The following is a 27,746-nucleotide window of genomic DNA, read 5'->3' as shown; positions in this document are numbered from 1 at the left end:
GGATTTCCAATAAGTGAGAAATGGGAGCAGCAGCTAACAGACCCGGGAGGTGTCCGGGAAAGGCCCATCGCCTCAGTGGGGTGGCAGCCGGCAGGGAAAAGCCATTCAAGCTGCAAGAAGCACCATCAACAGCACTATTAGCAAGGTCTATTTCACTTCGATTTTTAGATAATACTGACAAATAAAATACACCAACTTTCAAATGGCCATTGGCAGGTTTTCTCCAACTCCTGTTAATTCAAGTAAAATCAAGGGAGGGAGTAAATAAATGTATCACCAGACCTGGATTCCCAAAGCCAAGAGAGCAAATTGATTTTATTAGCAAGTTAGGAAGCACTCTGCTTCATGTTCGCTGGTTAGGAATGCTACACTCACGCTCTACCAGTTGAGGCTTGTAAATTCCCAGATGAAGTCCAGCAGGTGCTGGAATGGGACCAGACGTACCCCAACTATGTGTGCTCAGTATTAGCTTTAGCATCAAAGAGGAGGAATGCCCCATGTTTTGTCTTGATGGAACTCTACTGGAGTTTATTTATATCTTTCTACTCGAAAGTTATAAATAAAAGACCACATCAACATGAGCCTTTAGAATTTTCAGTCAAAATCTCTACCTTTGTCATCCCTCCTTGTCAGGAAGTTGCTCAGGTCTTAGCAGGGTAAGTGAAAATAGACTGGCATTTTGGACAATTCTTTCCAGTATTCATATTCCAGTTTTACATTTCAATTCATTGGAAATAAAGAATAAACCTAAATATTTGATCATAAAGATATATCTTTTAAAAATGAATTTTATTCTAAACAAAAACATAGACAAGAAGGCATTTCCTTCAAAATATATTGATCAGTGCTATAAGAGATACATGAAAGGGCACCTGGGTGGCTCAGTCAGTAGAGCACATTGGACTCTTGGTTTTGATTCAGGTAGTCCTCTCAAGATCATGGGATCGAGCCCTGCATCAGGCTCCACACTCAGCACAGTTTGCCTGAGATTCTCTCTCCTTCTCCCTCTGCCCCTCTCATCACTCGCAAACTAAATAAATAAAATATTTAGAATAAAAAAAGAGAGAACAACACATGAAGAGATCCAGAACTTGGTTGAGACATGACATTTCTAATTTACAGAGGTCCTACAATTAGAATTACCCAGCTCGTTTAAACAAACTTAAATACCATCTACGCATCCAGCTGCTAGTGGAACTGTTCAAGCTTCCGAGTCCCTGTACATGGTTTGAGGGGGCCTCACTTTAGGAACCCATGTATCCATGGTTGTTTCTGCTGGAAGGGACCTTCACCCACTAGAACCTCCTCTTTTTTTACAGTTTAACAAACATCCTGCCTAGTGATGCATGGAAACTGCAAGAGAGTTCTCTATACGGCATCTTCCCCAATAATCCCAACCTGTGACTCCAGTTAGCAACATCTTGATGCATGCCAATTTTCAATTTGCCCAGAGTCAGTATATTAAAACAAAAGCAAAACATCAGGCCTGTAGAATAAACAAGTGAACCTCCATAGACATATCTGCTGAAGGGCACATGATATATGGTTCTCAGAATCAGATCTGCAAACCTAGAGGCAAGACAAGACAGCCTGGGATGGCTGGCTACCAAGATCTGAGCTAATCCCCTCCTTATCCTGTAGGAGGTGATGGGCTGGGGTGCAGAGGGGAGCGGTAGCTCAGTTTTGACGTCCTATGACACAGACATGGGCAAGCAAGTTTCTAGAATGATATACTATTTAAAAAAGTCATGGATGTTGACCATAATTTCATCTCAAATCTGTAATTTACCCAAATTGGTCTGTTTTGACTGGTTTAGATTCTGCAAAAGCTTATTGTTTGTAATAAAAATCTGCAAATATTTTATTCATGTGGGTAACTTTTAAAAAGTAGTAGAGGGGGGATCCCTGGGTGGCGCAGCGGTTTAGCGCCTGCCTTTGGCCCAGGGCGCGATCCTGGAGACCCGGGATCGAATCCCACGTCGGGCTCCCGGTGCATGGAGCCTGCTTCTCTCTCTGCCTATGTCTCTGCCTCTCTCTCTCTCTCTCTCTCTCTCTCTCTCTCTGTGTGTGTGTGTGACTATCATAAATAAAATAAAATTTAAAAAAATAAAAAATAAAAAAATAAAAAGTAGTAGAGGGGTGCCTGGGTGGCTCAGTCGATTAAGCATCTGTCTTTGGTTCAGGTCATTATCCCAGGGTCCTTGAGCCTTGTGTCTGGCTCCCTGCTCAGTGGGAAGCCTGCTTTCTTTCTCTCTCTCTTTGTCTCTCCCCATGCTCATGCATGCTCTCTCTCTCTCAAATAAATAAATATATAAAGTGGTAGAACAACTTTCTCATTGCTATGGACTGAATGTGTGTGTGCTCCCAACATTCATGCTAAAGACCTAATCTTCAAAGCGATGATATTTGGAGATGGGGCCTTTGGGATTTCTTTAGGTCATGAGGGTAGAGCCTTCATGAATGGGATTAGTGCTCTTTTAAAGAGACATAAGAGGGGAGGCACCTGGGTGGCTCAGTTGGTTGAGTGGCCAACTCTTGGTTTCAGCTCAGGTCATAATCTCAGGGTCATAAAATGGAGCCCTGGGTTGGGCTCCATGCTCAGTGGGGAGCCTGCTTGAAGATTTCTCTCTCTCCTTCTACCCCTCCCCTGTTCAGATTCACTCCCTAAAATAAATAAATCTTTAAAAAAACTAAAGGAGACACAAGAGAGATGATCTCTGTTTCCATCCTATGAGGGCAAAACAAGGAGATGGACATCTAGGGACAAGGAAGAGGACTCTCACCAGGAAACAAGCTGGCTTAGCGCCTTGATACTGAACTTCCAGCGACCACAATGGTGAGAAATAGATTTGTCTTTTAAACTACTCTTCCTGACCCACCCCCAGTCTATAGTATTTTGTTACTGTAACCTGAACTGACTGAGACACAAGTCAAAATTAAAGTACCTGGAGAGTGCCATTAGAAATCCTCAATAGCTCAGTACAAATCATTATAAACACAAGGAAACAGATGTCACCTTCTTACAGCTTTGGTTGTGGAAGAGTCGGAATTCCTAGGCTGAGGCTTCAGGCTTCACCATCCAGACCCTCCATGGCCTGCTCAGGATGACCTCATCTCCCCTTCACCATCCCCACTCTGCATACTGATGAGACACTCAATGGCCTCCTGGAATTCCAAGAGGACTCTCTTCTCTGTGACACCAACCAAAACATTTATGGAAAACAAACAAACCAACCAACGAACCTAGGGAAACCTTTGGAAAGATCCAGTTCACTCATTCCTCAATCTATACCACATGCCTGGCACCCTGTAGGCATCAAGGATAAAAATGGCAGAAAACAAGCCATGATTCCTTCTTATGCTCTAGTGAACAAGATGCACATTGCTATGGTAATTCTCTGTCTTCTCTTAAAACACAATAAACTTGACCTCCGGCTCCCGTCAATCCTCTTTGAAGCCTTGCTCATCGTGGACTTTCCACCTCAATTCCTCCCCGCTCCTCCCTCAGACTGACCTTTATTTTTTTTTTATTTTTTTTTTATTTTTATTTTTTTTTTTTTTCAGACTGACCTTTAGAGGCACCGATGGCCTCCTTTGGCAATCCCAAGATCACATCTTTGTCCTTACCTTACCTGACACCATGGTGCCACCGCCCATAGCTGACCACTCCTGCACCTTTGCTGTTTCCCTCCTCCTACAAGGCCAGGTCTCCCTCCTTAGATGGTTCTCAGCTTAAGTGTCACCTCCTGGGGGAGGCCAACCCTCACCAACCAAGTACAGGAGCCTCCCTGGCTCTTGTGAGCCCGTGGCTCTATTCACATCCTCCACATAAGCCTATTACACCTGTCTGTCATTTCCCACAGAAGCTGGTTGATATGTGTTGTCCTCAGGAGAGGAGGATGTTGCCTGTCTGCTCACCGTCTGACCACCATTGCTTATATGAACCACAAAATAGTAAATATTCAATAAATCTTGGTGACTTCATGAATCAAACCAACTGATAGGTATATAGGATATTATAAACAGCAACTGCAATGGAAATTGTGTTTTGTGAGAAACTGGCCATTACACAGGGTGCTGGGCAGAAGATGTAGAGGTGGGGGCAGGCTCCAGGGTGAGGGAGCTCTGTGTGGGAGGACCCGAAGGCAAGGAATAGGTGGACAAGTGTACGAACTGGGACAGGATCACTGAGGCTGGCCTCAGGCACCCTTTGCTGTCTGTGCCACAAACCAAGACAGGACCTGCCTCCAATATGCTAGGGACATTGGAAAACAGTCATTCTAGCTGTCACTGATAATTTGATAGACAGTGTTGCCTATGTTTTCTTTAAAACAACTTGTTGTTTGTGCCTCAAAACATATTCCTCAAAATGCTTGTAGCTACATCCCACAACAGGAATATCCTGTGAGCACTGTTTTGAACCAAATGAATATCACGATGACAATCTCAGGATAGTATCGCACCCAACAACGTCCTCTAACAGATTCCATTGTCTTTAATTATCCAACTGAAAATGGTCTCACTAAGAAAAGACTTATTTTATGAGTTGTGCAGGAATAATAGTTAAGAAATCAGGCGTTGTCTTCCCAACTAAAATTAGGAGAAGGTAAGACAAAAAGAGAGTGAAACCAAGTTTCCTGTGAGAAGCACAGAGGATGATGAGGACCAGGCTGCTCTGTGGGTTTTGCTGGGTGTGACACAGACTCACAGCTTGTCACCAAAACTGCAAATTTAGAATTTACAACATGAAAGCAAAACATGGCAGAAAACTCGGTGGAAGCAACTCCTACCTGTGGCCAGATAGATGACGTGGATGAGCGTGTCTCTACCCTGCACCACATCGACGACCATGTGGAAGAAGCGGCTGCTGTCTTCCATGAAGGAGGGGACCGAGGTCACCGGCTGCACCACCTCGTGCATCAGAATGAACTTCTGAGCGTCCTGCAGGTTCCTCTCTGTCAGGTTCATGTACAGGCCCTGATCCACCGTGCCGCACTGCAAGGGAAGGCAGGCTGTGACTGGGACCCCCACGGGCCAGCTGGACCCCCACAGCTGCTCCCCCCCCCGCCCAAACTCTGGCTGGAGGGCACCCTGGAAGCTGGATCTTTTCCGTTTGCCCCCAAGTCCCCGTCCTCAGTGTTCCCTCCCATTCTAGATTTGAGCTCATCACATTCGAGGAGTCTTTAAACTCCATCATAAGTGGATGATTAGATGCTAAAAATAAAGTGGAAGTCAGTGCTGACTTTAGCTCAGACACATGTGCATACAACTCCTCATCACCTGGTGAGTCACATGGGAGCTGTCCGGCCACGTGCCCACTATTACATCTAGCTGATAAATCGGTGCCCAAATTGAAAAGGCAGCAATTGAGAACATCGCAGAGATCTATTACTTTCCCTATTAGAATGGCGGGTCTATAAGCAAGATAGGGATTCCATGGAGACAGAATTAGGCCATTTTCATCTGTAAATTATGTAATATTATTCCAGTATTTTCCACCTGGGTACAAAACACTGCTGGCCTCAATGCTTTGTGCTCAGGGAAACATCAGGCCTGGCAATTGCTGAGAAGTGAATCCTGCGTTGTGGTGTGGAGAGGTGGGCAGGTAAGTACTGTGTAGGATGAGTTTTGGCAAGGATGAGGTAGAAAGAGGGGTGGGAAAGAGAGAAAAGCTTTTCTGGGGCAGAGCACATGATCAGAAAATCCTCATCAACCTTTCTCATCACTTTCATAAGCTTAAATCCCGGTGCCAACAAAGGCTGATCCTCAGCAGCACTTCCCATGAGCAAGTTTGATGGAAATGCATCTCCCTGCCCGTACCACCTGAGACTGTTGTTTATAACACGTCATCTCTAATACTTGGTTTTGTAACAAGTGAGAGGTGCAAAACTGTAAGATGGAAATGGCTTTTTTTAAAATAGATGATATTTATGTAGCACCTGATAAAGTGCCCTACATGCCGTAAAATGATACGCTGGTTGTAAAATCAGAGACTATCAGAGAGGAATGGATTCTAAGTCTTGTCCAGTGTAGAGTCGATGTCACACATCCCTGAAAGGGCAGCCCATCTGCCAGGGGACGGCACCACTTGGGGTCAGGTGAACGGTCAGCTCTGCTGCCCAGGGAGCCACGCAAACTCAGGTAAGTCACTGCCTCTCCACCTGTCTCTATAAAGAAGCTAGAAAAACTTACTCCTCTCACTCTGCGGGTGGTTGTGAAGCCAACTGAGATCATCAGTGGAAGGCATTTGTAAATTAATTGAAAGTGCTTGTAAATGCCAAGAACAAAACAGTGTGCCTGGCACAGAGAAGCCATTCACCCAGTGGTCTATTTGTCTTGTAGCAGGACAGCAATTCTATGGTCCACTGAGCTGCAGTGGCCAGGGGAAATGCATGAATAAATAAAGGATAGAATCCGTGGGTGAATACACAAGCAGCTGCCAGTAGGGCAGGGGGCATGCTAGGAGGTTTCACACTATCATCCTAGGTATCAGTAGCACTTAAAGGACAGGCATGTTGCCTATTAACAAATGTGTTACAAAACGACAGCTCTCCCCAGGCTTGGTCTGAGGTCTACCCAGGTGAGCTCTAGTTCTGAGACTCTGTGTTTGGCAGTTTTCTCTTCCCAAAGTCAATGGCAGTGTTGAAGCACAGGTGGCACTCAGCTATCTACCTGTTGGGTGAAATTTTACACCTAGGCTTTGTGTTGTTGGCACAGTGTTTTTTTAAAAAATTGGCATCACGAAAACCAGGAGTCATAACACAAAACTGAGGACCTTGTGCTGCTCCTGAGGAACTGGGAGGTCTGCGAGACCTGGGAGGCCTTGGTGGGCTGGAGCTGGGTGGTAGGACCCCTGATCTGCCTTTGTCCTTTTTACCCTGGTCCCCATATCTTAAGTCACAAACCAAAACTACCATTGTGATATGATTTGTACAAAATACATATTTGGTCTTTGTCGTCTTTCTGACACAGAGCTCCTTAAACCATGGAAATCTTCTGGGTGCTATGAGGAGTCAAGGTGCCCTTTGTCATGTCAGTGAGGTGACCCTTGGGCCACAGCCCCCAGGTAACCTAAGGAGGGGGAGCCAGTTGATAGGAGATCCAATTGCTTGATTAGAAGGCAGGAACTTTCAATCCACTGCTGATCGCCAGCGAAGGGAGAGAGGCTGGAGGTTAAATTCAATCACCGACAGCCAATGATTTAGTCAATCATGCCTTGTAATGAAGCCTCCATAAAACCCCAAAACGCACAGGATTCAGACAGTTTCCAGGTTGGTAAACAGGTGGAGATTTGGGGAGAGTGGTGCTCAGAGTGGGCATGGAGTAGCTCCATACCTTTCTCTAGACCTTGTGTTGCACATCTCCTCCAGCTAGCTGTTCTAGAGTTAAGTCCTTTTAAAATAAACCAGTAATCTAGTAATTAAAATGTTTCTCTGAGTTCTGTGAGCCCCACTATTGTTACTGGGGCCCTCATTAATTGAACCCAAGGGAGAGGTCATTGAAACTTTCCATGGAGAATCAATGGGCCGGAAGCACAAGTGGGGACCTGGACTTAAGATCAGCATCTGAAGTGGCAAAGGGGTGGGGAGGAGTCGGACTGATCCTTGTACCTGTGACAGCTGATGTTCTCTCCTGGCAAACGGTGTCAGAATTGAGTTGAATCGTAGGACACCCAGCTGGTGTTGGAAAACCCCCCACATTGGAATTGGGTAACATCTTTGGCCAAGAACGAATTCAGAACTCTCCTCTATGACATCTTGGTTTATTTTGCCTGCCTATGATAAATATCTCACCCAAGGATTCTTTTTCAAATATTCTGAAAGCTATAGAGATTTACAGTATGTATTTATTGGCTCGTAAGTAACCCACCTCGCTCTCTAATGGGCAGCAAATTCTCTAGCTGTGTCTGATACGCTGGGTTCCCATGGTGTCTCTGTGACACCTTGGGGACTCTGTGCAAGACGGAAACAATACAAAGAGTCACTGTCTTCGAGTGTGTTACAAACCACAATGGCTGTCGTGCTAACGCTTCTGAAAGTAATAAGGGTAATCATTCTACTATTTTTTTTAACGCAATAATACTTGCATTTTTGTTTGTTTCAGGGACAGTAGACCCATCCTCATTCCAGCTTGCCGGAGCTTTGTGCGAGTCCACAATCATCCAGCCTCAGGCTTAGAATCCCTGATCTTAATGACCCTCTTTCTCCTATCTTGCTGCAAACATGCACTGTGTATCGAAGGGTCCTGATGACACTGCCAACCCCTTCATTTGGTCCAGCAACGGCTTCCTCACCTGCCTGACCACCTTTAAGGGTCTGTTTTCCATTTTGGCTCCATCATTTCTGATTGGTGGTTATCAAAACTACTGCACAGAAAATTCTGGAGTCTGCCCACTGGACCTAGATGGTGTTTTCTGTTACTGACCAACTCATTTTTTCCTTGTGAAGCTCAGGGCTGGGATGACTTTGGGGACTGCAGGCTCTAACAAGGTAGGCTTTCACAGCACTGCCTACAGTGGTTTCTAGATGGCAACTGATAAAAATACTAAATATTTTTCATTGTTTTGTTTTCAATTGAGATTTATGTATTAAATCTTGAAAAAAGATGCACTGTTCTTAATCCATTCTCCTTCCTCAACCTGAATCATATTTCTACTCCTCTAACTTATTTGCTAGTTCTAGTTCTAAGAGCTGCATAAAATTCCAAATGTCAGTAGGCAAACAAGAATAAAAAAAAAAAAAAAACACTTCTCACTGCTGGTTGCTGCAAACATAAGACCATTTATATCTGACTAGTGAGGGGATCCTTGGTTCAAAATATATTCCCACCCTGTGCCAGCTAGACAGTCTCATGAAATGTCAGTAAGGATGCCTATGCCAACACGGTTATCAAATATGGTAAACCAAAAGAAAATCCCTGGTACATATTTATACCAGAGATTATATAAGGAATCATCATCATCTATAATTTTAGTTCCCTGCGAATCTTAAATTCTGCCCAAACAAGTTAAGGCCAGCTAAGCAAGCTTCCTGCCTGGAATGCACGCCGCATCTCTGCAAGCTTCATTTGTTATATGGCACAGAGCTACTCCCATCTCATCAACGTGAGTAAGCCCTTCAGTGTGACACTGGCATTATAAAACCAGACGCCTGTGGCCTTAGGAAATGAGGGATTTTGCTGTGTGCTACAAATATATTCAGACAAAGAGGCTAAAAGTTATCCACTGCCTGGAGGTGGTAAGGCATCACGGGTTTATTAAGTCACCGTTCATTGTGAAGATGTTTGCAATAGTAACATCAAGGCATTAAAAGTACCCTATAAATATAGTGAGCATCTTTGTTAATTTTTTTTTAACCTTCAGGATTTTACAAAGAATTTTTTAAAAATAATAAATTTATTTTTTATTGCTGTTCAATTTGCCAACATACAGAATAACACCCAGTGCTCATCCCGTCAAGTGCCCCCCTCAGTGCTCGTCACCCATTCACCCCCACCCCCCACCCTCCTCCCCTTCCACCACCCCTAGTTCGTTTCCCAGAGTTAGCAGTCTTTACGTTCTGTCTCCCTTTCTGATATTTCCTCCCCATTTCTTCTCCCTTCCCCTCTATTCCCTTTCACTATTATTTATATTCCCCAAATGAATGAGAACATATAATGTTTGTCCTTCTCCGATTGACTTATTTCACTCAGCATAATACCCTTCAGTTCCATCCACATCGAAGCAAATGGTGGGTATTTGTCATTTCTAATGGCTGAGGAATATTCCATTGTATACGTAAACCACATCTTCTTTATCCATTGATCTTTCGATGGACACCGAGGCTCCTTCCACAGTTTGGCTATTGTGGACATTGCTGCTAGAAACATCGGGGTGCAGGTGTCCCGGCGTTTCATTGCATCTGTATCTTTGTGGTAAATCCCCAACAAAGAATTTTCTTAAAGGGAATGATCTATTTCACCTTTAGGATTTCACAAAGGGCCTTCCTAAACAGTTATGTTCCGCCCCAGCATTGGGGGCAGAGGGGAATTCAATGCAAAGAGCAGAGGGGCAAAGGATCAGTGTTCAGTTAATAATGACATAAGCTGTCTATGCCATGAGGAGCTGGAGCTACTGCAGGTTCGGTTCCACTAAACTGTTAGCTCACCTCACCTGTAATAGGAATTTGTCTAGTACTGAACCTTCTTAGCAGCAGGGCTGGCGTAATACATATAAACCTAATCACTTGGTTTCCCAACTTCTAACGTGCGGAAGATGATGCCCACCTTACAGAGCTGGGGAGACGAACGGTAACAAGCATATAATAAAGCATTAACACCATGTGTGATACCCAGAAGGCACACAGTAAATGGTCCCTGAAAGTCATCTTGTTCAAATATATTCTACAGTTAGCAAGGCACATTAATCAATATTATCAAAGTTTATCCCTAAAATAATCCTGTGCCTCTGTGTTCCCACCTTCCTTTTCTGATCAGTGAGAATGAGAGATGGAGGGTGCTAACTGAATGTTCCAGTAAACCAGCAAATGGTAAAGAGTATGTAAAAACCACCCATTTGCTGCTAATTCCATGCTCTTAAATAAAAATAAAAATTTAAGTTAAAAAAAAAAAAAAAGAAACCTCTTTCAAAATGACAAGAGCTGAATGGCTCTGGCTTAGTCTTAAGTAAAGTATAAAATAATTGAATTTTTTCTTATTTCCAGTTTTCTTAGAAGGTACGATGTATTGAGATGATAAACCAACCAGAGCTCGGAAGCCTGGCTACAGGAGACGTTCTAGCACTGACTCGTGCTAATGAATGGTCTTTTAGATGGAAGATGTTGGGGCTTTGCAGCTGGGGACCGAGTCTGAGATCTCAGCTCAGCTGCTAAGCAGACAGTGTCCTCAGCCTGATGATCGGCACTGAGGCTTGGCGCCCCTCTGTCCAAGGGGACATCAATGGCCACGATCATGGCATCGTGGCCAGCATGCATCATGACGAGCACTTGGTGGTACTAAAAGCTACACCCATGCTGAGGATGACGGCGATCTTATGAGCATTCTTGTCAGAAGGGAGGCCCTCAAGGCAAGCCCGCTGTTGTGGACTGAATGTGTGTCTCCTCCCAAAATGCAGAGGTTGAAGCCCCAACCCCCCAGTGTGGCAGTCTTAGAAGATGGAGCCTCTAAGGATAATTAAGGCTAAATGGGGTCACAGGTGTGGGGTCCTGATCCCACAGGATTAGTATCTCTCCCCACTCGCTGAGGAATGGCCACATGAGGACACAGGGTGAGGGTAGTCACATTTAAGCGAGGGAAGAGAGCGCTCCAGAAACTGAATCAGTCTGAGAGTTCATCTAGGACTTGTAGCCTCCAGAACTGTGACAAAACACAGGTCTGTTATTCAAGTCACCTGGTCAGGGGCATTTTGTTACAGCAGCCCATGCAGACTAATACACCGGCTGCCGACCAAATGTGAGAAAAGTAATAACTTCTTTGGGTCTCAGCTTCTTCTGAAATTGGGAGAGGAGAGTACATGACATACAGAGCCCCTTATAGCTCAAACATCCTGTAATTTTGTGATTCATAAGCAAACGGCCACCATCTGCTCTGCCCACTCCCGCGCCCCCCCCCCCACCGCCCCACCCCAGGCTGTACCATCACATCCTGCTCACCCCGATGGGAAATCTCGCCACATTCACCAATTAGTGCTCTAGTTCTGTTGATGTGTCTCCACTGCTCTGTGCCCTGGGCTCCATTCACTACAGTGTCATTCATTAGGGATCAGAGCTTCTGGGGACACAGAATCCACCACCATTAGCACTAATTGAAGCTTGGACTCCCAGCCTGCTGCTTTATGCTGGCCTTTCTCAGTGCGGCCTCGGGTGTTCCAGCCAACAAAAAGCTCCTTTACGGCCCAGGCACCTCGGCTGACAAAAGGCCTCGGCCCCCTTCCATGAGCCAAGCTGAGTGGGGGCCTGTCCGCGACGGCTGGGGGGCTCCCAGCTGCACTGTGCACACTCAGGGGTGTGTGTGGGGGTTCAACTGTGCCAGGCCGTCTACACGGGGTTCTGCTTTCTTGGGGAAGGAGTGGCCCTGGGCCCCCAGATATTACCTGGAAGTTGGGGTTGGGGTTGGGATACGGCAGCCAGGCAGAGCGTGAATTCTCCTGGTACTTGAAGGGTCCGTTGAAGGCCTGGGAGATGGCGCTCAGGTTGAAGACACACACGGCTGAGGCAGCGATGCTGTTCCTGGGGGGCCGAGGAAGAAATGGGGGGAGACGCGGTCAGAGAGCCCCACAAGGACGCTGTGCAGCATAGGTGCCTGCTGGGCGACCGCCAGACCACTGGCTCCGCAGCACCGTGAGGAGGAAGTTGAGGACATGACTGGGCGTCTCCGTGGTTTCTTTGTGGAAAACAAACCCTTCAGTGTAGAAGCGAGACTATTTAGCAGTTATGACACTTCTAATCCTGCCAGATGGGATTAATCCACTCAGCCACAAGGAGGGTGACAAAGGACTGTGAAGAGTTGCATGTTAGGCCTTTCAAATTCTGGAGGAAGCAGGCATCTTCCTGTAGGGGCTGGAGCCTCCCTGTAGTCCAGGGGGCTCTCAACCCCACTGTTCACCCAGTTCCTGGACACCAGTGGGGCCCACTGCTCCTGCTCTTCTCAAATCCTCACAGAGCTGTGTGTGTTTTCAACCCCTCAAATAATAACTGACTAAAAGCGTTTTGCAAAAAGTACCTGTCAGAGACCATTCACATTTTTTTATTCCTTTTTTAATTTAAAAAGCATTTTAAATTCAAAGGGTCAGTGGGAAAAACTTGACGGAGGAAAATCTTGAAACCTCAAATCAGAGTTCAAGCTCTGCAGAGGGAGCTGTAAATGGGAGGCTCCTAGGAGTTCGGTGCCCTTTCACTAAGTGTGTTAACAGCAAAATATTGTCTGCTTAAATAAATCTGCATTTTCGAGCACAGCTCTGATTTCTACCATCTGTGAGTCGCCATTTTTAGACATCTGGGAACAAAGGGCTGCAGTGACCCCCACCCTACAGTAGTATCCCATTTCCTGCTGCCCAACCCATGGCCAAAGGGGTAAGACAACCATACAGTCCCAGGTCAGAAGGAGCTAGAACGATGACCGTCATCCCCACTCCCAGTGCTAAGAGGCCATGATGAGTATACAGAGGCCAACCAAAACCAAGAGCAGAAGCACCGGGAGCTCGGCCTCAAAGCAGCCACCCAATGTAGAGCCAGGCAACAACTGGCCGTCTCTGATCGTTCACTTTTTCAATTTGGAGCAATTCTTTTAAAGAATGTGGTCATTGGGATGCCGGTGGCTCAGGGGTAGAATGTCTGCCTTCAGCTCAGGGTATGATCCCAGGGTCCCAGGACTGAGTCCCACATCGGGCTCCCCGCAGGGAGCCTGCTTCTTCCTCTGTCTGTGTCTCTGCCTCTCTCTCTCTCTGTTTTTCAGGAATAAACAAATAAAATCTTTAAAAAAATGCAGTCATCTGTCCAGAAGGTAAGATCAAGGCTGAGATATGAGGGGGAGGAGAGATGGAGTATATTGTGGGATTCGAAATGGCTGTATTAGAAAGTTGTTCCTAAGACCTGGTAAGACTAGGTGTTGGAGGGAGAAAGGGAAGATCCAGCGATTCTATCTCTGCTAGTATACTTGCTACAGACTGGGTGATTTCCAACTTGATGGGGATCTGCAAGACTCAACAAATGGTCTGAAATAGTCTAAAACCTGGTTTTGCGAGTATCTGAATTGACCATTCACCACTGGAATGGCCCAGATGCGATACTTATATAACTTTTTAAATTGTTCATTTTTGCCCAGAGCCAGGGGAATGAACAGCTAAGTAAGCCAAGCTCCCATTGTGTATAAAATTGATGTCAACTCAGCAACTGAACATCCATCTTGTGCCGCCAACACTATTTCTGAAACCAGGTTTTGGAAAGCAAATCAACTTGAGAAACTATAAATTGATTTTTTAAAAGAAACTTATCAAAGACAGAAAATAACCTCTAGGGTTGAAAAGCAGGCTTACAATGAAGATGGTCATAGTGGGGCAGGGGTGGGTGGGGAGCCTTCCATTTCTGTCTTATTTTTCTAACTTCATGTCAGAAAGAAGACTCTTCTGGAGTAAATGTTATTATCGAGCGGCTGTTAGCACTTAAGCTCCGCAGGGGAAAGAACAGAGAGAAAGAGTAACAGGGAAGGAAGAGCAGATGAAGTGAGTCTCTAGCAATTTCGACAGGCTTCCCCAATTCTCCCAGGACTGTGAGGTTTCCTGGGACACAGGGCTGACGCCAGGGCAATCCCAGACACCCGAGGACAGCTGCTCACCCAACCCCGTTATAAGCACTTTCAACCCACCCCGATCTAGGTTTTCTCCAGACTGTTAGGCCACCCGATTAGAGATTTCAAAGATGGTCCAAAGCAGAACCCACATTGCAGACCAGCATTACCACCAGCAAAAGGGAACCCAGACCTTGTCTGAGTATGAAAAGGCTAACTGTCACTCCTGGGGTGGCCTGTGATCCTGTGCGCCCTTGCAGGGCACATGCGCTACGAATATGAAATAAGTGTGGGTCACAACACACTCCTCCAGGCTAAGAGTGAACGAAAGACCAGGAAACATCAAGTGCTTTCCCTCAACCAAATTTTGTCAGTTCCGGAGCTAGGAGTATCTCCCTTCAAGAAAAAAAAAAAAGACGCTATCATTTTTTTCAGTTATATTTTAAAAGTATAATTATCATTTTAGAAATGCTTGCCCAAGTTAACCATCTCCTGGAACAAAGGGTTAAAACATAGTTACAGGAAAGTGAGAATGTCCATTTTACATCTGAGCAGGGATTCAGGCATGAGTTACATTATCTCAAAGATCAGACTCTTCAGACAACACTACTTTCATTCTGCACAAATGCATGACTTGCATGTTGGGGAAAAAAATGCATCTGATATGTACCAGCATTTCAGAAAGTGCCCAGAACACACTGGCACATCAGGAAGGAGAAATTTATAGTCAAAGTAATTTGATGCTACAATTACGCAAGGAATAGATTGAAACTTTTTCATTTCACTGTATTTTCCGAATACCAGTTTCAGAAATCACATTATTGTCGCATAATATTTAATTCCTACTCAAACATTTATTTGGCCATTAGCCCAGTAAAATAAGAAAGATTTCTTTTAAAACAACTTTGCAACCACAAAGGTCAGAGAACAGTAGGCTCATTCACAATGAACAGAAGAGCAGGGAAAGAAATTTTTTTCCAGTTACTTACACATTGGTGGTAAAGATGCCATAGATCAAATCCAGCTCGGCCAGGAAGAAAGTGCTCTGCAGTTCGTTGTAGTAAAAAGGGACCTCCCCGGGCCGGGAGCAGTTCAGGCGAGCCTTCATGAATGTGGTCCAGGTGTCCTCCAGCAGGAACCGGCCCCCGATGTCATTCTTACAGACCCGGGCAGCTCTGGAGAACACAGTTTTCCCACAATCGTGCTCCACGGCATTCTCTCGGAAAAAGAAGTAGGTGAAATTTCCAATGTCGTAAGATGACACGAAGTTTGGTTCTGGAGATCAGAGGAAAGAAGAAACATGTAAATGTTCCTATGATGTTTCTTTATGTCTTACCTCCTCGGTTATTTATTCCAAGGAGATATGGGTTCGTGCAGACACCACCCAGGTTCTGAGGGACGAGTGGGATCCCTGGGAACAGCTCCATGATCTGCGCTGAGGGAAGAACTCAGGACAGAAGTTCCAGGTGACAAGAAATCGCCCACATGATGTCACACGAAAGCATCCTGATTTAACGCCGCACTTGAGTCACACATTAATGTGTGACTGGGGAGAACAGGGTTTTGTGATACACTTTAAAGCAACACATACTAGTTACTTGTATATTCTCATGTGACCTTCAGAGAGAGTGGGGCAAAATGAGATTAAACATACGTGTGATTGAGAATATAGGAGTCTATTATCATGTTTGTATAGAAGACGACAAAATTCCTTGATCTTACTTGAATACATATGACTGACATAATTTATGTGCTTTTAGTGAGAACGTGAAGATGGTTTTCATTTGTGAAACCTGAAACAAACATTGAGACTATCAGGTTAGTGTCCTGAATTCTCTTTAGCAATTCCAGTTACTATGGTGACCACATCACTGTGAGGACCAAGCCTCATTTTCTTATTTCTGGGTTGCTGGGAAATCCGTGTAGAAGAGGGGAGTGTATGGAGATAGGGTCAATGCCTTCCAGCTTCCTGGTCTCATAATTAGCTTAAAAATAAGGATTCAGAAATGACAAGATTATGGCAAAACCTTTACTTTATCACCAAGCCCACTGGGAGCTTAGGAATTTTAGTTTGTCAAATGAATTTCATAAATAGTATTCAAAGTGTTATCTTTGTAGCTTCTTGTTTGAATCCATTCAGGGTAGAAATGATACTCTTTCAAACATGGATATGCCCTAACATTTATCTTTAAAAAATTCTAATAACCAGGTTTGGTTTTTACTCTTTCCTCTATTGCCAGGGGTTTTCTATTCAATTAGCAAGTGTCTGAATTTTATGGTGCCATTACAATAATATGGCAATAACCTTTTGTGTTCAAAATTAATGGAAAGACACACACAACAACTATATCCACAAGGACACATTTCAGGGACAATTAGTTTTTGGGGGCAATTCAATTGGCCTTGTACTTTGCCAGATCCAATCAGATTGTACCAACAGATGTGTTACTGGCAGGACAACTAAAAGTACATTTGGCTACAAGACAACCCATCATTGTTAAAAGTGAGACACACAACAAGCTCACCTCAGGTCTGAAATATAAACATGGAGGTAATCCTGATGACTACTATTCCATCCCAAAAACTGTTACCAGTTTTCAATTAACACATATATTAGATATCATCACAAAATGCCTCATTTTAATTCAACTTTACATCATAAAAATGTAACAACTAGTCTAGGCTGTGTAAGCTGTGCATGCAATGTGTTCTTCTTGGTCCGTGATATTGTTCTTCAGTAATTTAAGCACGTCAGGTAATAGAGACTTCAATAAGGACTATTTGTCATTTATTCACAGTCAAACATCCTCGTAGATCACTATTATGTTAGCCTGAAATGGGTATAAAGGAAACTAGATTGCATAAAAGTGTATGAAATGGAAATCAAACATATTTTCTGTACAGCAAGCTTTCATATCAAGAAAGATGCTCACAGAGAAGCAGGAGGTGACCTGGGTTTCGGGAACATTCAGCAAAATAATGCGGATGTTTTTGAACCTGTGTTTACTGAGCTTCCAAAAGAGAATTACTCATTGAGGAAGACCCCAAAAAGCAAAGATACGGAACAATTACAAAACTATTTGGTTGGTTTCTCAAGAAAATATTCACTTATACGGCTAATTCTAAAGAGAAGGCTAAATCAGTTCAGAATATGCCCTGTACCCAGGCTCTAAAACAAAATTGTAATTTGATAATTTTGCTAAAAACAAACAATAAAAATCATCATGATTATCATGAAAACAACAACCACAAAGCTTACATAAGATGGAGAAAGCAAAGAAAGAGGATTCAGGACTGGAGTGTCCAGCTTGGGGCTATGATCACCAACACACGTGGATGAGGGGTGGGCAGAGGCCACAGCATTTATCAACACCCTCACAAAGACCTATTCCTGCTACCAATTTGAGGACAAACAGCCTGAAGACCAGAGTGTATGTCTCTAGGAGGTCTGGACCGAGGAAATGAGAAGCTGCAAAGGTAAAAAGATCTGTCACGGTTTCTTCCAGTCAGAGCTGAGTCTGTAACTTAAAAAATATCTACAGAGTGCTAATGCAACTGCGCCAGGCTTCCACTCGGGGCTCCCATTCTTGTGCTCGTTAAACTCACAGGCATCATAAAGGTAGGTACTGTGTTACTAGTTATTAGTAAAATGGCCAAGTTCACACAACTAGCAGTGGGGAGCCTCGGGAGGGGGTTACATCCCGAATCCAGACCATCTGACCTCAGAGCCTAGGCACTTAGCCTTGCACTCCCCTGAAAAAAACAACGCGCTACAAAGGAACAATGGACTATATTCATAACATTCACAAAACTTAGTATTCGGGATGGTGGTTTAGAAACCAGAGTGGGGAGCAGGTTTACTCCAGAAGACAAGTGTCCAGACTGAATTTACCCTGCTGCTATTAGAGACATGAGGAATGACAGGGCAACAAAAAGTGGGAGAAGGAGCCAATAATCCAAAGGCTCATTAGGCAAGAGTGCTGCTGGGAAGCACCTGCCCAACTCCAGAGACAACATTTCAAGAGGTGCCACCACCGCCCCAGAGAGCCAGGGAGTGACACTTAGGACATCTATTCCATGTCCATCATCTGCTCAAGATGAACAGCTTCACTTGGATGTCTCCTAGGAGGGGACACTGGCCAATGCCATGCAGACCGGCCCACAGTTTCCTCTCTCCACAGCAGACTTCCACTGTATCTCCAAACCACCTTGAGATAGTTGTATGATAGGGTGACAAAGCACACTTCAGACAGAAACGCTCAAACACTTTTTTTCCTACTGAGTACAAATGGGGGAAGAATGCATGCTCAGTGGGTCGTGTGTGCCATTTTCTAACTCACCACCCGTTACAGGTCCATTTAGACAGGGAACTAACTGACACTTGGAAACACATCCTGCTGTCCCACTGTGGCCCTTTAGGACCATGATGGGTCCCTGATGATGCGACCTGCTGTAAAACCAGGAAGCTCCATTTCCTGGAAAGCACAGCCTTTTGAAAGTCAGCCAGCATCCTGTTCCTTTTCCAAAGACAATAAAAAAGCTGGAATAATTGGTAGACAGACAGCCAAATATCTCTTGCATTTATAGATATAACCCCGGAGGTAGGAGATGTTTGACTCTCACCAGGCAGTATAATAAGATGTCTACTGTTTCCCTCTCATTATTTAAGTTCTGTCTCTTGTTAAAATGCAATTCACCACATACTAGTAATCTGTCACTCCTGAGTGAACTGAACAAGTCATAAATCAGGCACTCGCCTTCTTGCCTACAATGAATATAAGTGCGTGAAAGAGAGATCTGAGAGGTCCTTTATTCTTTATTGTCATTAGAGCGACACACGAATAGAAGGTGCTGCCAGTTCAGAAAAAAAATAATAAAGCAGACATGAGTATATGGCAGCTTATTATAATTATATGCATGGAGAAGCTGTTTTTTCTCATGTTTATAAAACATCTTGAGTTATGGATTACAAAGCATTTTACAAAATATGTCATATCATAAGAGCAGATATGTTTCATGACATAGGAACTTTCATTTTATACATTTACTTATCAGTGACCATGCAGAATGCAGATCAGGGTAAGGGAAGTGAGCCATAAGATAATAAATAGGAGTAATGAAAAGAACAAAAGCTTCAACATTTTTGAGAAGACTTTGACCAGGTGAAACCAAAGGCTGAACATCCAAATGGATCCTTCCATTCTGTAGTCTTTCTAAGGCAACACCTCCTCTGTCAGTCTGGGGGCGCCTCATGTCCCGTGGTTCAGTCAGATGACAGACCAGATCACGTACAAGCTCTTGATATAGAACTATTTGTCCAAATTAATGCCCATGGATATTGAAGACACAAAGGAATTCCAGTCTGTCAGCTCTACAAAAATCTTACTAGAATCAACATCTATCATAAATCTTTTTTTCAATCAACAGCCAGTTTGTAATACACTCATCAAAAGCTGACTGGAAGAGGGCTGGGCATGGAGCCTACATGGGCTGTGCCTCTGACCATCCCAGCTTGAAATCCTGGGCTGGACCATGGACATCTGGAGGGCTCTTTTATCCTGGATGACAATTCAGGTCACAAAAGACCTACTTTGCCTTAAGGATCAAGAGACTGGTACACAGTAGGATCCCAATAAATGGTGCCTATAATTATTATTTCATGATTTATTCTTGATTTCCCTCTTAATAATTTATGTTTAGTAGAACTTCACATAATTATAATGAATTATCAAACACACAAATGTTATCAAACACACAAATGTTAAGCTTAAAGATGATCAAAATTGGAGAAACATAAATAAAGCCATGCTGAGTTTTTAAAAGAGCAACCCATTGCACAAAAAGGAAAGAATGAATGGAAACAATCTTTAGACATGACACAGTAAGCCAGCTTTTTTAAATCCTCTAATTTGTTGCTGTCAGGCACTACCAGAACAAAACAAAACAAACAAACAAAAAAAACCCAAAACATTTCCATATATCTTCCTAGATTTCATACGCCCTCTTACTGTGCACATTTTCCCCTTGTCACAGTGATATGAAAACGTGCTGCAGAGTGGTCCAAAGTAAACTAATTTCATCCGGTATCTAGTAAGCATGGATAATTACACTAAAATTAAATTAAGTACAATATGGTTTAAAAGCCATTGACATAGTAAAGCTTTCCTGAAGATTTCCAGTAAAAGGAAGACAGACAGATAGGTAGATAATACATGTGTGTTTGGTGTCCTTGTGTCTATGCGTGTCTGTGCGTGTGTCCCACGTACACATACATAAGGTACCGAGGCATATGTATATATGGCTCAATACCTCCACCTACTGGCTGCGTGAACTAGTCAAGTCACTTAACAGCACAGATTCTGTGTCCGGTTTTAGAGTGGTGGTGACCCCACCCAATGTGTATCATTAGGGGAATTAAAGGTGATGCATGACAAGTGCCGAGCACTTAATTGCTAATCATCGAAATGTAGATCACCATGCGTTTGTATGTGCAAATTAAAATATAATAAATATGCATATACACAAAGTATGTAAATCAATATTTACACATATATTGGTAAACTTATAGTCAGTATTTATTTAAAAAGCTACATCATCAACTTTGCATTCTATGTAACAAATTAGGGCCTTTGTTCCCCTCAGCAGATGTGGCACCAGATATAGTGTATAGTGGAGGTGCTATAGATAGAGTCCTCCTCCGTCATCAGCTACTCACCACCTACGGTGGGGACAGTGCTGAGCTCTGCGTGTGCGGTAACTGAAAGAGCTCATGTCCTCAGGGACAGTGTGAGGAAACCAACAACACAGACCAACAAGTAATCACAATGATGACAAGGACAATGATGACCAGCAGCAGCGAGGTGAATTCCAGAATCAGAAAGGAGAGGATCAGAAAAAAGGCAGATGTAAGGTTGGGGAGGGACCGCCAGGCCAAAAGCAGGAGAGACACCAGCTAAGAGGACTAAGAGGACACCCAACCAGTGGCCAGGAATGGAATGAAGTTCGTGTTGGAATAAAGGAATCAGCCGGGCAGGGGAAAACCCAGGACAGCAATCCAGACGGGAGCAGGGATGTCAAGTGCCCCTGGAGAGTCAGTCACCGAGGAGTTTTAAAGAAAAGTTCATGATGCAGGCTCCTGTGTGTGAGGGGTGGCAGTGGTCAGGTAATAGTGGGGTGAGGCCAGCCTTGGATCCCCAAGCCCTTCGCTCACTGAGCACCTGGCAGAAAGAAAACCATTGCATAAAACCAAAAATGGAGTCCCAGCCAACTTGATTCCTTCTTGCTTCAAGGGGAATATGACCTGATGAACATTTTTTTGCACCATTTGCTGATTCCAGCAGGAGCAACCAGTACCAAGTAGACCTGTGCCATCTCTCTCCGAATGAGATCTGCTCCTCTACACGAGCGCTCACCCTGCAAGGCCAAGACTGTCCCCCAAAGCCCCCTCTATGTCTAGAGAAGTTTCACTAACTGGCTGTCGTCTAGACGTTCTCGCTCAGAGTGACAAAGACATCCTTCGTCTGTTCCCCCTCAATCTGTTCCAAGCACAGAGCCTCTGCAGGTTTTCCCTTCTCCTGAGAGCGTCTCCCACACCACATGTTCCAAGGCTCAATTCGTTCGAACTAATTTCACAAATATGCATTTTTAAACATTTACAAAACGGAAAGTTTCAATTTACTATGCTCATTTTTTCTTGATTCTCTTTTAAAAGCAGTGGTTCACTTCTTTTAAGAATGAATCATTTAACCTGCAGAATCATGAATCAAAGCTGAGAGGAATTCTTTTAATTGGAATAATAACTTGAATTCAAAGATCTTAGAACTATTTTAATGTTTATAAATAGTTTTAAAGAGGAAGAGGAAAATATGTGAGAGCTCACTGGAAAAAGATACCGGGCTGTAAGAGTATGCAGTTAGAAGACATAAACTTCAACGATGCTGTGGTCTTCATCTCCTGAGCTGACCTGGGCCAGGGCAACGCAGAAGCCCAAAGAACAGAGTCAACTGTCTAATATGCAGCCATGCAGATAAAACGTGAGAGGCCACTGAGGGGATGCAAAGAGTTTAACAGAATAATTTGGAGACAAATTTACTGAAACACATAGACCTGGGGATTTATAAACAGGATGACGATATGATTTATGAGCCAAATAGGAGCACTTTTGAGAGGGACAGGAAGCAATGTTATAATCATGCCAGGGAGGCAGGAGTGACCTAGGACTGTCGCAAGGAAACCGCTCATGATGTCTAGACAATAATACATTGAAGCGTTTTCCTGCCTGGTGATTAAGTACTAGAAAATTTCCATACAGTATATATTGTCTTCTTTCTAATGGGACACAACTTCTCCGTGTGGATTTCTGCTCTGTTTGATGCAGGTCTCCATATGACTTAGTGTATATCGTTGTGCCTTTGGCCACATAATGCCTTGGTGGAGGAAAGAAGGGCTTATTCATCCATTCTCTTCTGAAATGTGTAAATTGAAAGTCCTAATGACTGACTGGTGAGTACAGAGCTGTCACCACAAGACTGAAGGGGTTCTGTACTCCCCTACTTTCAGGCATTCAGCACAGAGACCCATCAGTACATGACACTGCTTGCAAAGAGCACCAGAAGAACCGATTCCTTTATGTCACTTAACAAGCTTTTGTGCCCATGAAGGGCTGTTTTAAATTATGTCACAGGCTTTTCTACTTTGGGTTTAATAATCCCCATTCATCTCACCTCTTTTTGCAAGCTTTCACAAATAAAGGAAATCCTCCTAAACTCCAGGGTTCTCCTATCCCTCCTCCATGGTAGCTTATGCATTAAAAAAATGTGTATGTTAGGAGGGAGATGGAGGCAGGTTATGATGTTGCTGTTTCCTAAGATGTGGATGAAGCAAATGGGATGAGGGACCATGTGGAGGGGCAAAGATGCAAGCTCCGGAGTGGGTGTGTCTTCAAACCCTGGCTCATGTACACATCTGCCTAGAGGCTCTGGCTCAGGGAGCTAGTCCCTTTGACCACAGCTTGCTCATCTGTAAATTAAGGACAGCGTCATCTCCCTTGGAGGATTCTGTGGAGGATTACTGAAGGCATGTGTATGGAGTCTCCCATCTACCCAGCAAGTTCGAAATGGCCATTGCAACCCTATAAAGATAATCAGATTTGGTTTACAACACAATTTCCAGTATACCTGCATCCCACACAAGACAGACAATCTGCCTGATATCCCGCCAATCAGAAACGGTGGCTCATCGTGCTGGGTCCCACGTCAGCCGACTGCTCACATGCTCTAAGCCCACGACTCATCATCCTAGCCAGCTGAAACTTCACACATTAGATGTCAGGCTTTAGCCTCACAGCTGCAGTGCTGAAGAAGCCCACTGTTCGCGATGACACCCCTTTTCAGCATCTCCCCAGATGCCTGTTTAGTAACATATAAAACTAGGCTGCTGACTATGCAATCGTGATTTTTGTTCTGGTTTTACTGAGCTTCTTCTTGATAAAGACTTGAGTTTTCCTACACAAATTCCTAGGCTCCACTTGTCTTTATTTTGCTTGTTCTGTGAACACTGCTTCCAATTTATGAAATTCCTGCTCTAGCAATGTTGCCCATCCAGGGAGCCCCTGGAGCAGATGATTCACACCGTTAGTGACTGTGCTATTTAGACTCTGCCAAAAGTGAACTCATTGTCACCAGGATGAGCCCGAAAGAGTCACCCTGGCATGGCCATGCCTAGAGCTTTGAGAGGCGGCATCTGCTCTCAGGGAGAAGCGCTGCGCTCCTCCACCAGGCACCTGTCTTCACGGTTAGGACAACCATTTCTCCTTGAGTTAAGCACAGAGAGGATTTTCTCTCTCCAAGTAAATTATCTTTAATCATTAAGAGGTTAATCATTATATTTTAAATACCTCAAAGAGTCCATTTAATGCATAGGGAACATCATTAAAGTGTTTCCAACCAGGAGAAGTTGAGGTTGTTACAAGAGGAAGTCTCTTGGCCTGAAACATAATAGCTGATATGAAACAATCTTGTGTGGATAAGATGAAAACCCCTGTGCTATCAGGTTTTTCTGCTTCCATATGAGGTCATGGTGGGAATCTGCAGAAACAGAAGGAGCTGCGGACTTCATCGGGACAACTTCATTGGACAAGCAAACACTTCCCCCCAGAGAAGGAAAACAAGCAGGTCATCGAGTGTCAACGAGATTATGTCCACGCAGACATCCATGCTGACTTATTAAGGCTCATTTATGAATTAGTTTTTCCAAGTTCCTAGTGAGATTTTTTTTTTCTCTGTAGGGAACATGTAGTTCCCTAAGAACCCATAATCTCAATTTGCACAATATTATTTTGGAAATGTCATTTCCCCCTTTGTCGTGGGTTTATTGTTTCCCCAATTTGATCGACAATTTCTTGGCAAGTTTCTGAAAGCAAATTTTACAGCTTCTCTATTTTAAGCATTGACTATTAAACATTTATTATCCTGCCTTACAGTAATCATTTAATAAGAGTAATGATTAGTATTTTAATGCATTAAAGTGGTTTTAAGGTATTTCTCTAAACACATAAGTTTCTTTTCAGAGTAATTTCAGCACAGGGCATAAATTTGATATTGAAACTTACATTCACTACCAAACACATGACTCAGTGTTTCAAATTCCACCAGAACATTATCCAATCAATTGCACTGCCTTTGATAACTAACTAACGGTTGAGGAGTGCCCAAATGAGAGGACAAAGGAAGTTTTCTCAGATGTTTTGATGTGAATCAGTTTCAAATGTAATAAATCTATTTTTTTTTAATTCTAGGTTACAATTCCCATGACACGCTCCCTTTGTTTAACAACACCATTCATATTTCTACTATTTATGAAACGCACTTATCTCCTACTCATTCAAAAAATATTGATGGAACATCAACTGTGTTTCAGGAACTTAGTGAAATTTTTTTTTTTAACTTAGTGAAATATTAAGCACACAAAGATGGCTCGCATATAATCCCTTCTCTCAAGGAAAGAAGCAAAGAAGCAAACTAATAAGTAGTAACTCATTTAGTCAAAAAATATTTTTGGGTGCTTATGATGTACCCAACACTGTTGAAAGCATGCAGGACACATCACTGAACAAAATACATTAGCCCAGCCACTGGGGAGCCTCCATTCTGGGGGGCAGGGAGGAAGGAGGCCAGCATTCAAAGGGCATAGGAGTTAAGGATCAAAGCTGAGCGTGGTAAGAGGGACAAAGTAGTCTCAGATGGGACAGGGTGTCACTTCACATAAGGCAGGGTCCCATTGAGAAGCCCCATCTGAGCAAAGACTGGAAGGAACTAAACCAGTTGGCCAAGTGGCTTTTGGCGGGAAGGAGCTTTTCAGATAGAACAGGGACCGGCAAACTATGGCCTGCCAGCCAACCCTACCCACGAGCACACAGCCTCCGCGATCAGGTGGGCGCTGGTGATGGCCACTATGAGGGAAGGACCGAGAACATGTGTTGCAAGAAGGGAAGGACAACATGCATTGCAAAGCTTACGCTGCTTTTACTCTCTGGCCCTTTGCTGATCCCTAAGAGCCAGTGAAGAGCCAGAAGCACTGGGCAACATTTAAGAGGCCAAAGCAGAAGGAGCAAGGGAAAACACAGAGGTAACAGGCGGCAGTGGGTAGGCCTTCAGCTTTCTCTGCAGGTGGAATGGGGACTCTAGATTTTAAGCAGAAGAACGGCCAAGAGCTCCAGGATCGTGAGACAAGCACAGTCCTGCGTAATGCAAAGAAGGGATAGGAGATCTAGGAAACCGAAACTCTAATTGTAGCTGAGGGGGGTGGGGGATGGGGGGTGGAGAGCAGCATTTGGGAGGAGGCAAAAAATCAAGGGAAGTGAGGACAGCATAAATAGCGTGTACAAAGAAACGTGGTAAGGAAGGCATGCCCCTGCACACTTCCCCTGCAAGGTCACCAAAGGTGCACACGAGCAAAGTTGCAGGAGTTAGGGCAGAAAGAACAGGCGGAGCCAGACCACATGGACCAGGAAAGAGAAAAGAGCAACCCCGATGAAGGTGTCCACAGTCAGCCCTTGCTGACAGCTGCTGGCACGTGCCAGCACCCGGGTCTTGGTGCACACAGACAGCGATGCTGTTGGGGTACCCACCTAACTGCCATAAGACCATAGAGGTGGTGGTAATAAGAAACTGTGCCTGGAACTCTGCTGTTAGATCCAGGGTACTTAGCTTGCTCAAAGTAGGTTATTGGAACTAGAGCAGGTGTTTATGCTGGGTCCCTGGGGGCATGAGAGGCTTGGCAGGTGCTCACTCAGGGTTCCCTGTGTCCTGGCCAGATGTGAGCCTGGGCAGGCCAATGCCACCATTTTCCTGAAGATTACCCCCAAAGCACTGAGGTTCCTGGGATGATGGGGTGACCAAAGGGCCCTGGCTTGCTGTGCTCTGTCCACATGTCCTGAAGTCCAGGCACTCTGTGTCTATATGCTCTTCTCAGACTGGGGTGTCCGTGTGCTTATTTCTGTCAAGCCTTCACTAGAGACCTTTGAGGGAAGATCCCCAACACAGAATGAGCGAGATGAAATGCACTTCTGCATGCTGCCTAGGAGACGGGCACCCCTCCCCGCACAGATCACGGGGAGGACAAGGGATATACAGCAGACAGGGCCACAGTTTAAGTGAACAGACTGTCCACACCAGTGGTCTGGAGAATGCAAGGAAGAAATGGGGGAAAACCAGCCGTGCCTTCGGCAAAGAGGAGACAGCACAACCTGCTAAGCATGAGATACTAGAGCAGAGATAAGGAGGCTGAGGAGTGGGACAGAGGATTGACTCATATGTAGCACAGAGAGAGAAGTAGAGTTGTCATCAGAAATAAGACACTGCAGTGTAAGATGGCAACATCTGAGCATTCCCTGATCAGTGCACCATTACAGGTTGAATTATATCCACCACTCCCCCCAAAAGATATGCTGAAGTCCTAACCCCCAGCACTAAATGAACTCTTATTTGAAATGGGGTCATGGTAGATTGAATTAAGAGGAGTTCATGCCAGCGGATGGTGGGCTCCTAATCCAGTATAACCAGTGCTCTTACATGAAAATGGCCAAGTGAGGACAGAGACGCACAAGGAGAAGGCCACGTGAACACAGAAGCAAAGACCGCATGATACTGCCACAAGCCGAGGAATATCTGGGGTGACCAGTGCTGAAAGAGACAAGAAGCATCCTCTCCTACAATCTTCAAAGACCACTGTGTTTTTCCTGTATTAGGCAACTAACTGAATTATGAAAAGGGCCACCTCTGTGTAAAGGCAAATTGTCCTGGGTGCAACTTAATCACAAGTACCACATCTGGACACAAAAATTGTGCATGCCATAGTTAAAAGGTCCTATATTCTAGACCTCTCTCCTGCTAAGACAATTCTCTTCTGTCAAACAAAACTGTTGGCAAAACCAAAAAATGGCCAAAACAAAGAAATGAGTCCTGATT

At 44.3% G+C, this 27,746-nt stretch overlaps 1 protein-coding gene across 13 annotated transcripts in view; it reads right to left on the bottom strand.

The window, feature by feature from the left end:
* SEMA5A (semaphorin 5A) overlaps positions 1-27,746 on the bottom strand; it is a 474,025-nt gene that overhangs the window by 134,159 nt on the left and 312,120 nt on the right. For all 13 annotated transcript variants that reach the window (XM_077879611.1, XM_077879602.1, XM_077879610.1 and 10 more), the window contains 3 exons: positions 15,270-15,555; positions 12,089-12,224; positions 4,791-4,995 (listed from right to left, as the gene is read on the bottom strand). In XM_077879611.1, the coding sequence (XP_077735737.1) occupies positions 4,791-4,995; positions 12,089-12,224; positions 15,270-15,555 (627 nt within the window). The remainder of the gene's footprint in view (positions 1-4,790; positions 4,996-12,088; positions 12,225-15,269; positions 15,556-27,746) is intronic.

Source organism: Canis aureus, chromosome 31 (genome assembly GCF_053574225.1).
Source record: "Canis aureus isolate CA01 chromosome 31, VMU_Caureus_v.1.0, whole genome shotgun sequence".
Classification (NCBI taxonomy): domain Eukaryota; kingdom Metazoa; phylum Chordata; class Mammalia; order Carnivora; family Canidae; genus Canis; species Canis aureus.
Note: the sequence above shows the minus strand (reverse complement) of the source record. Positions and strands in the feature narration are given on the sequence as shown.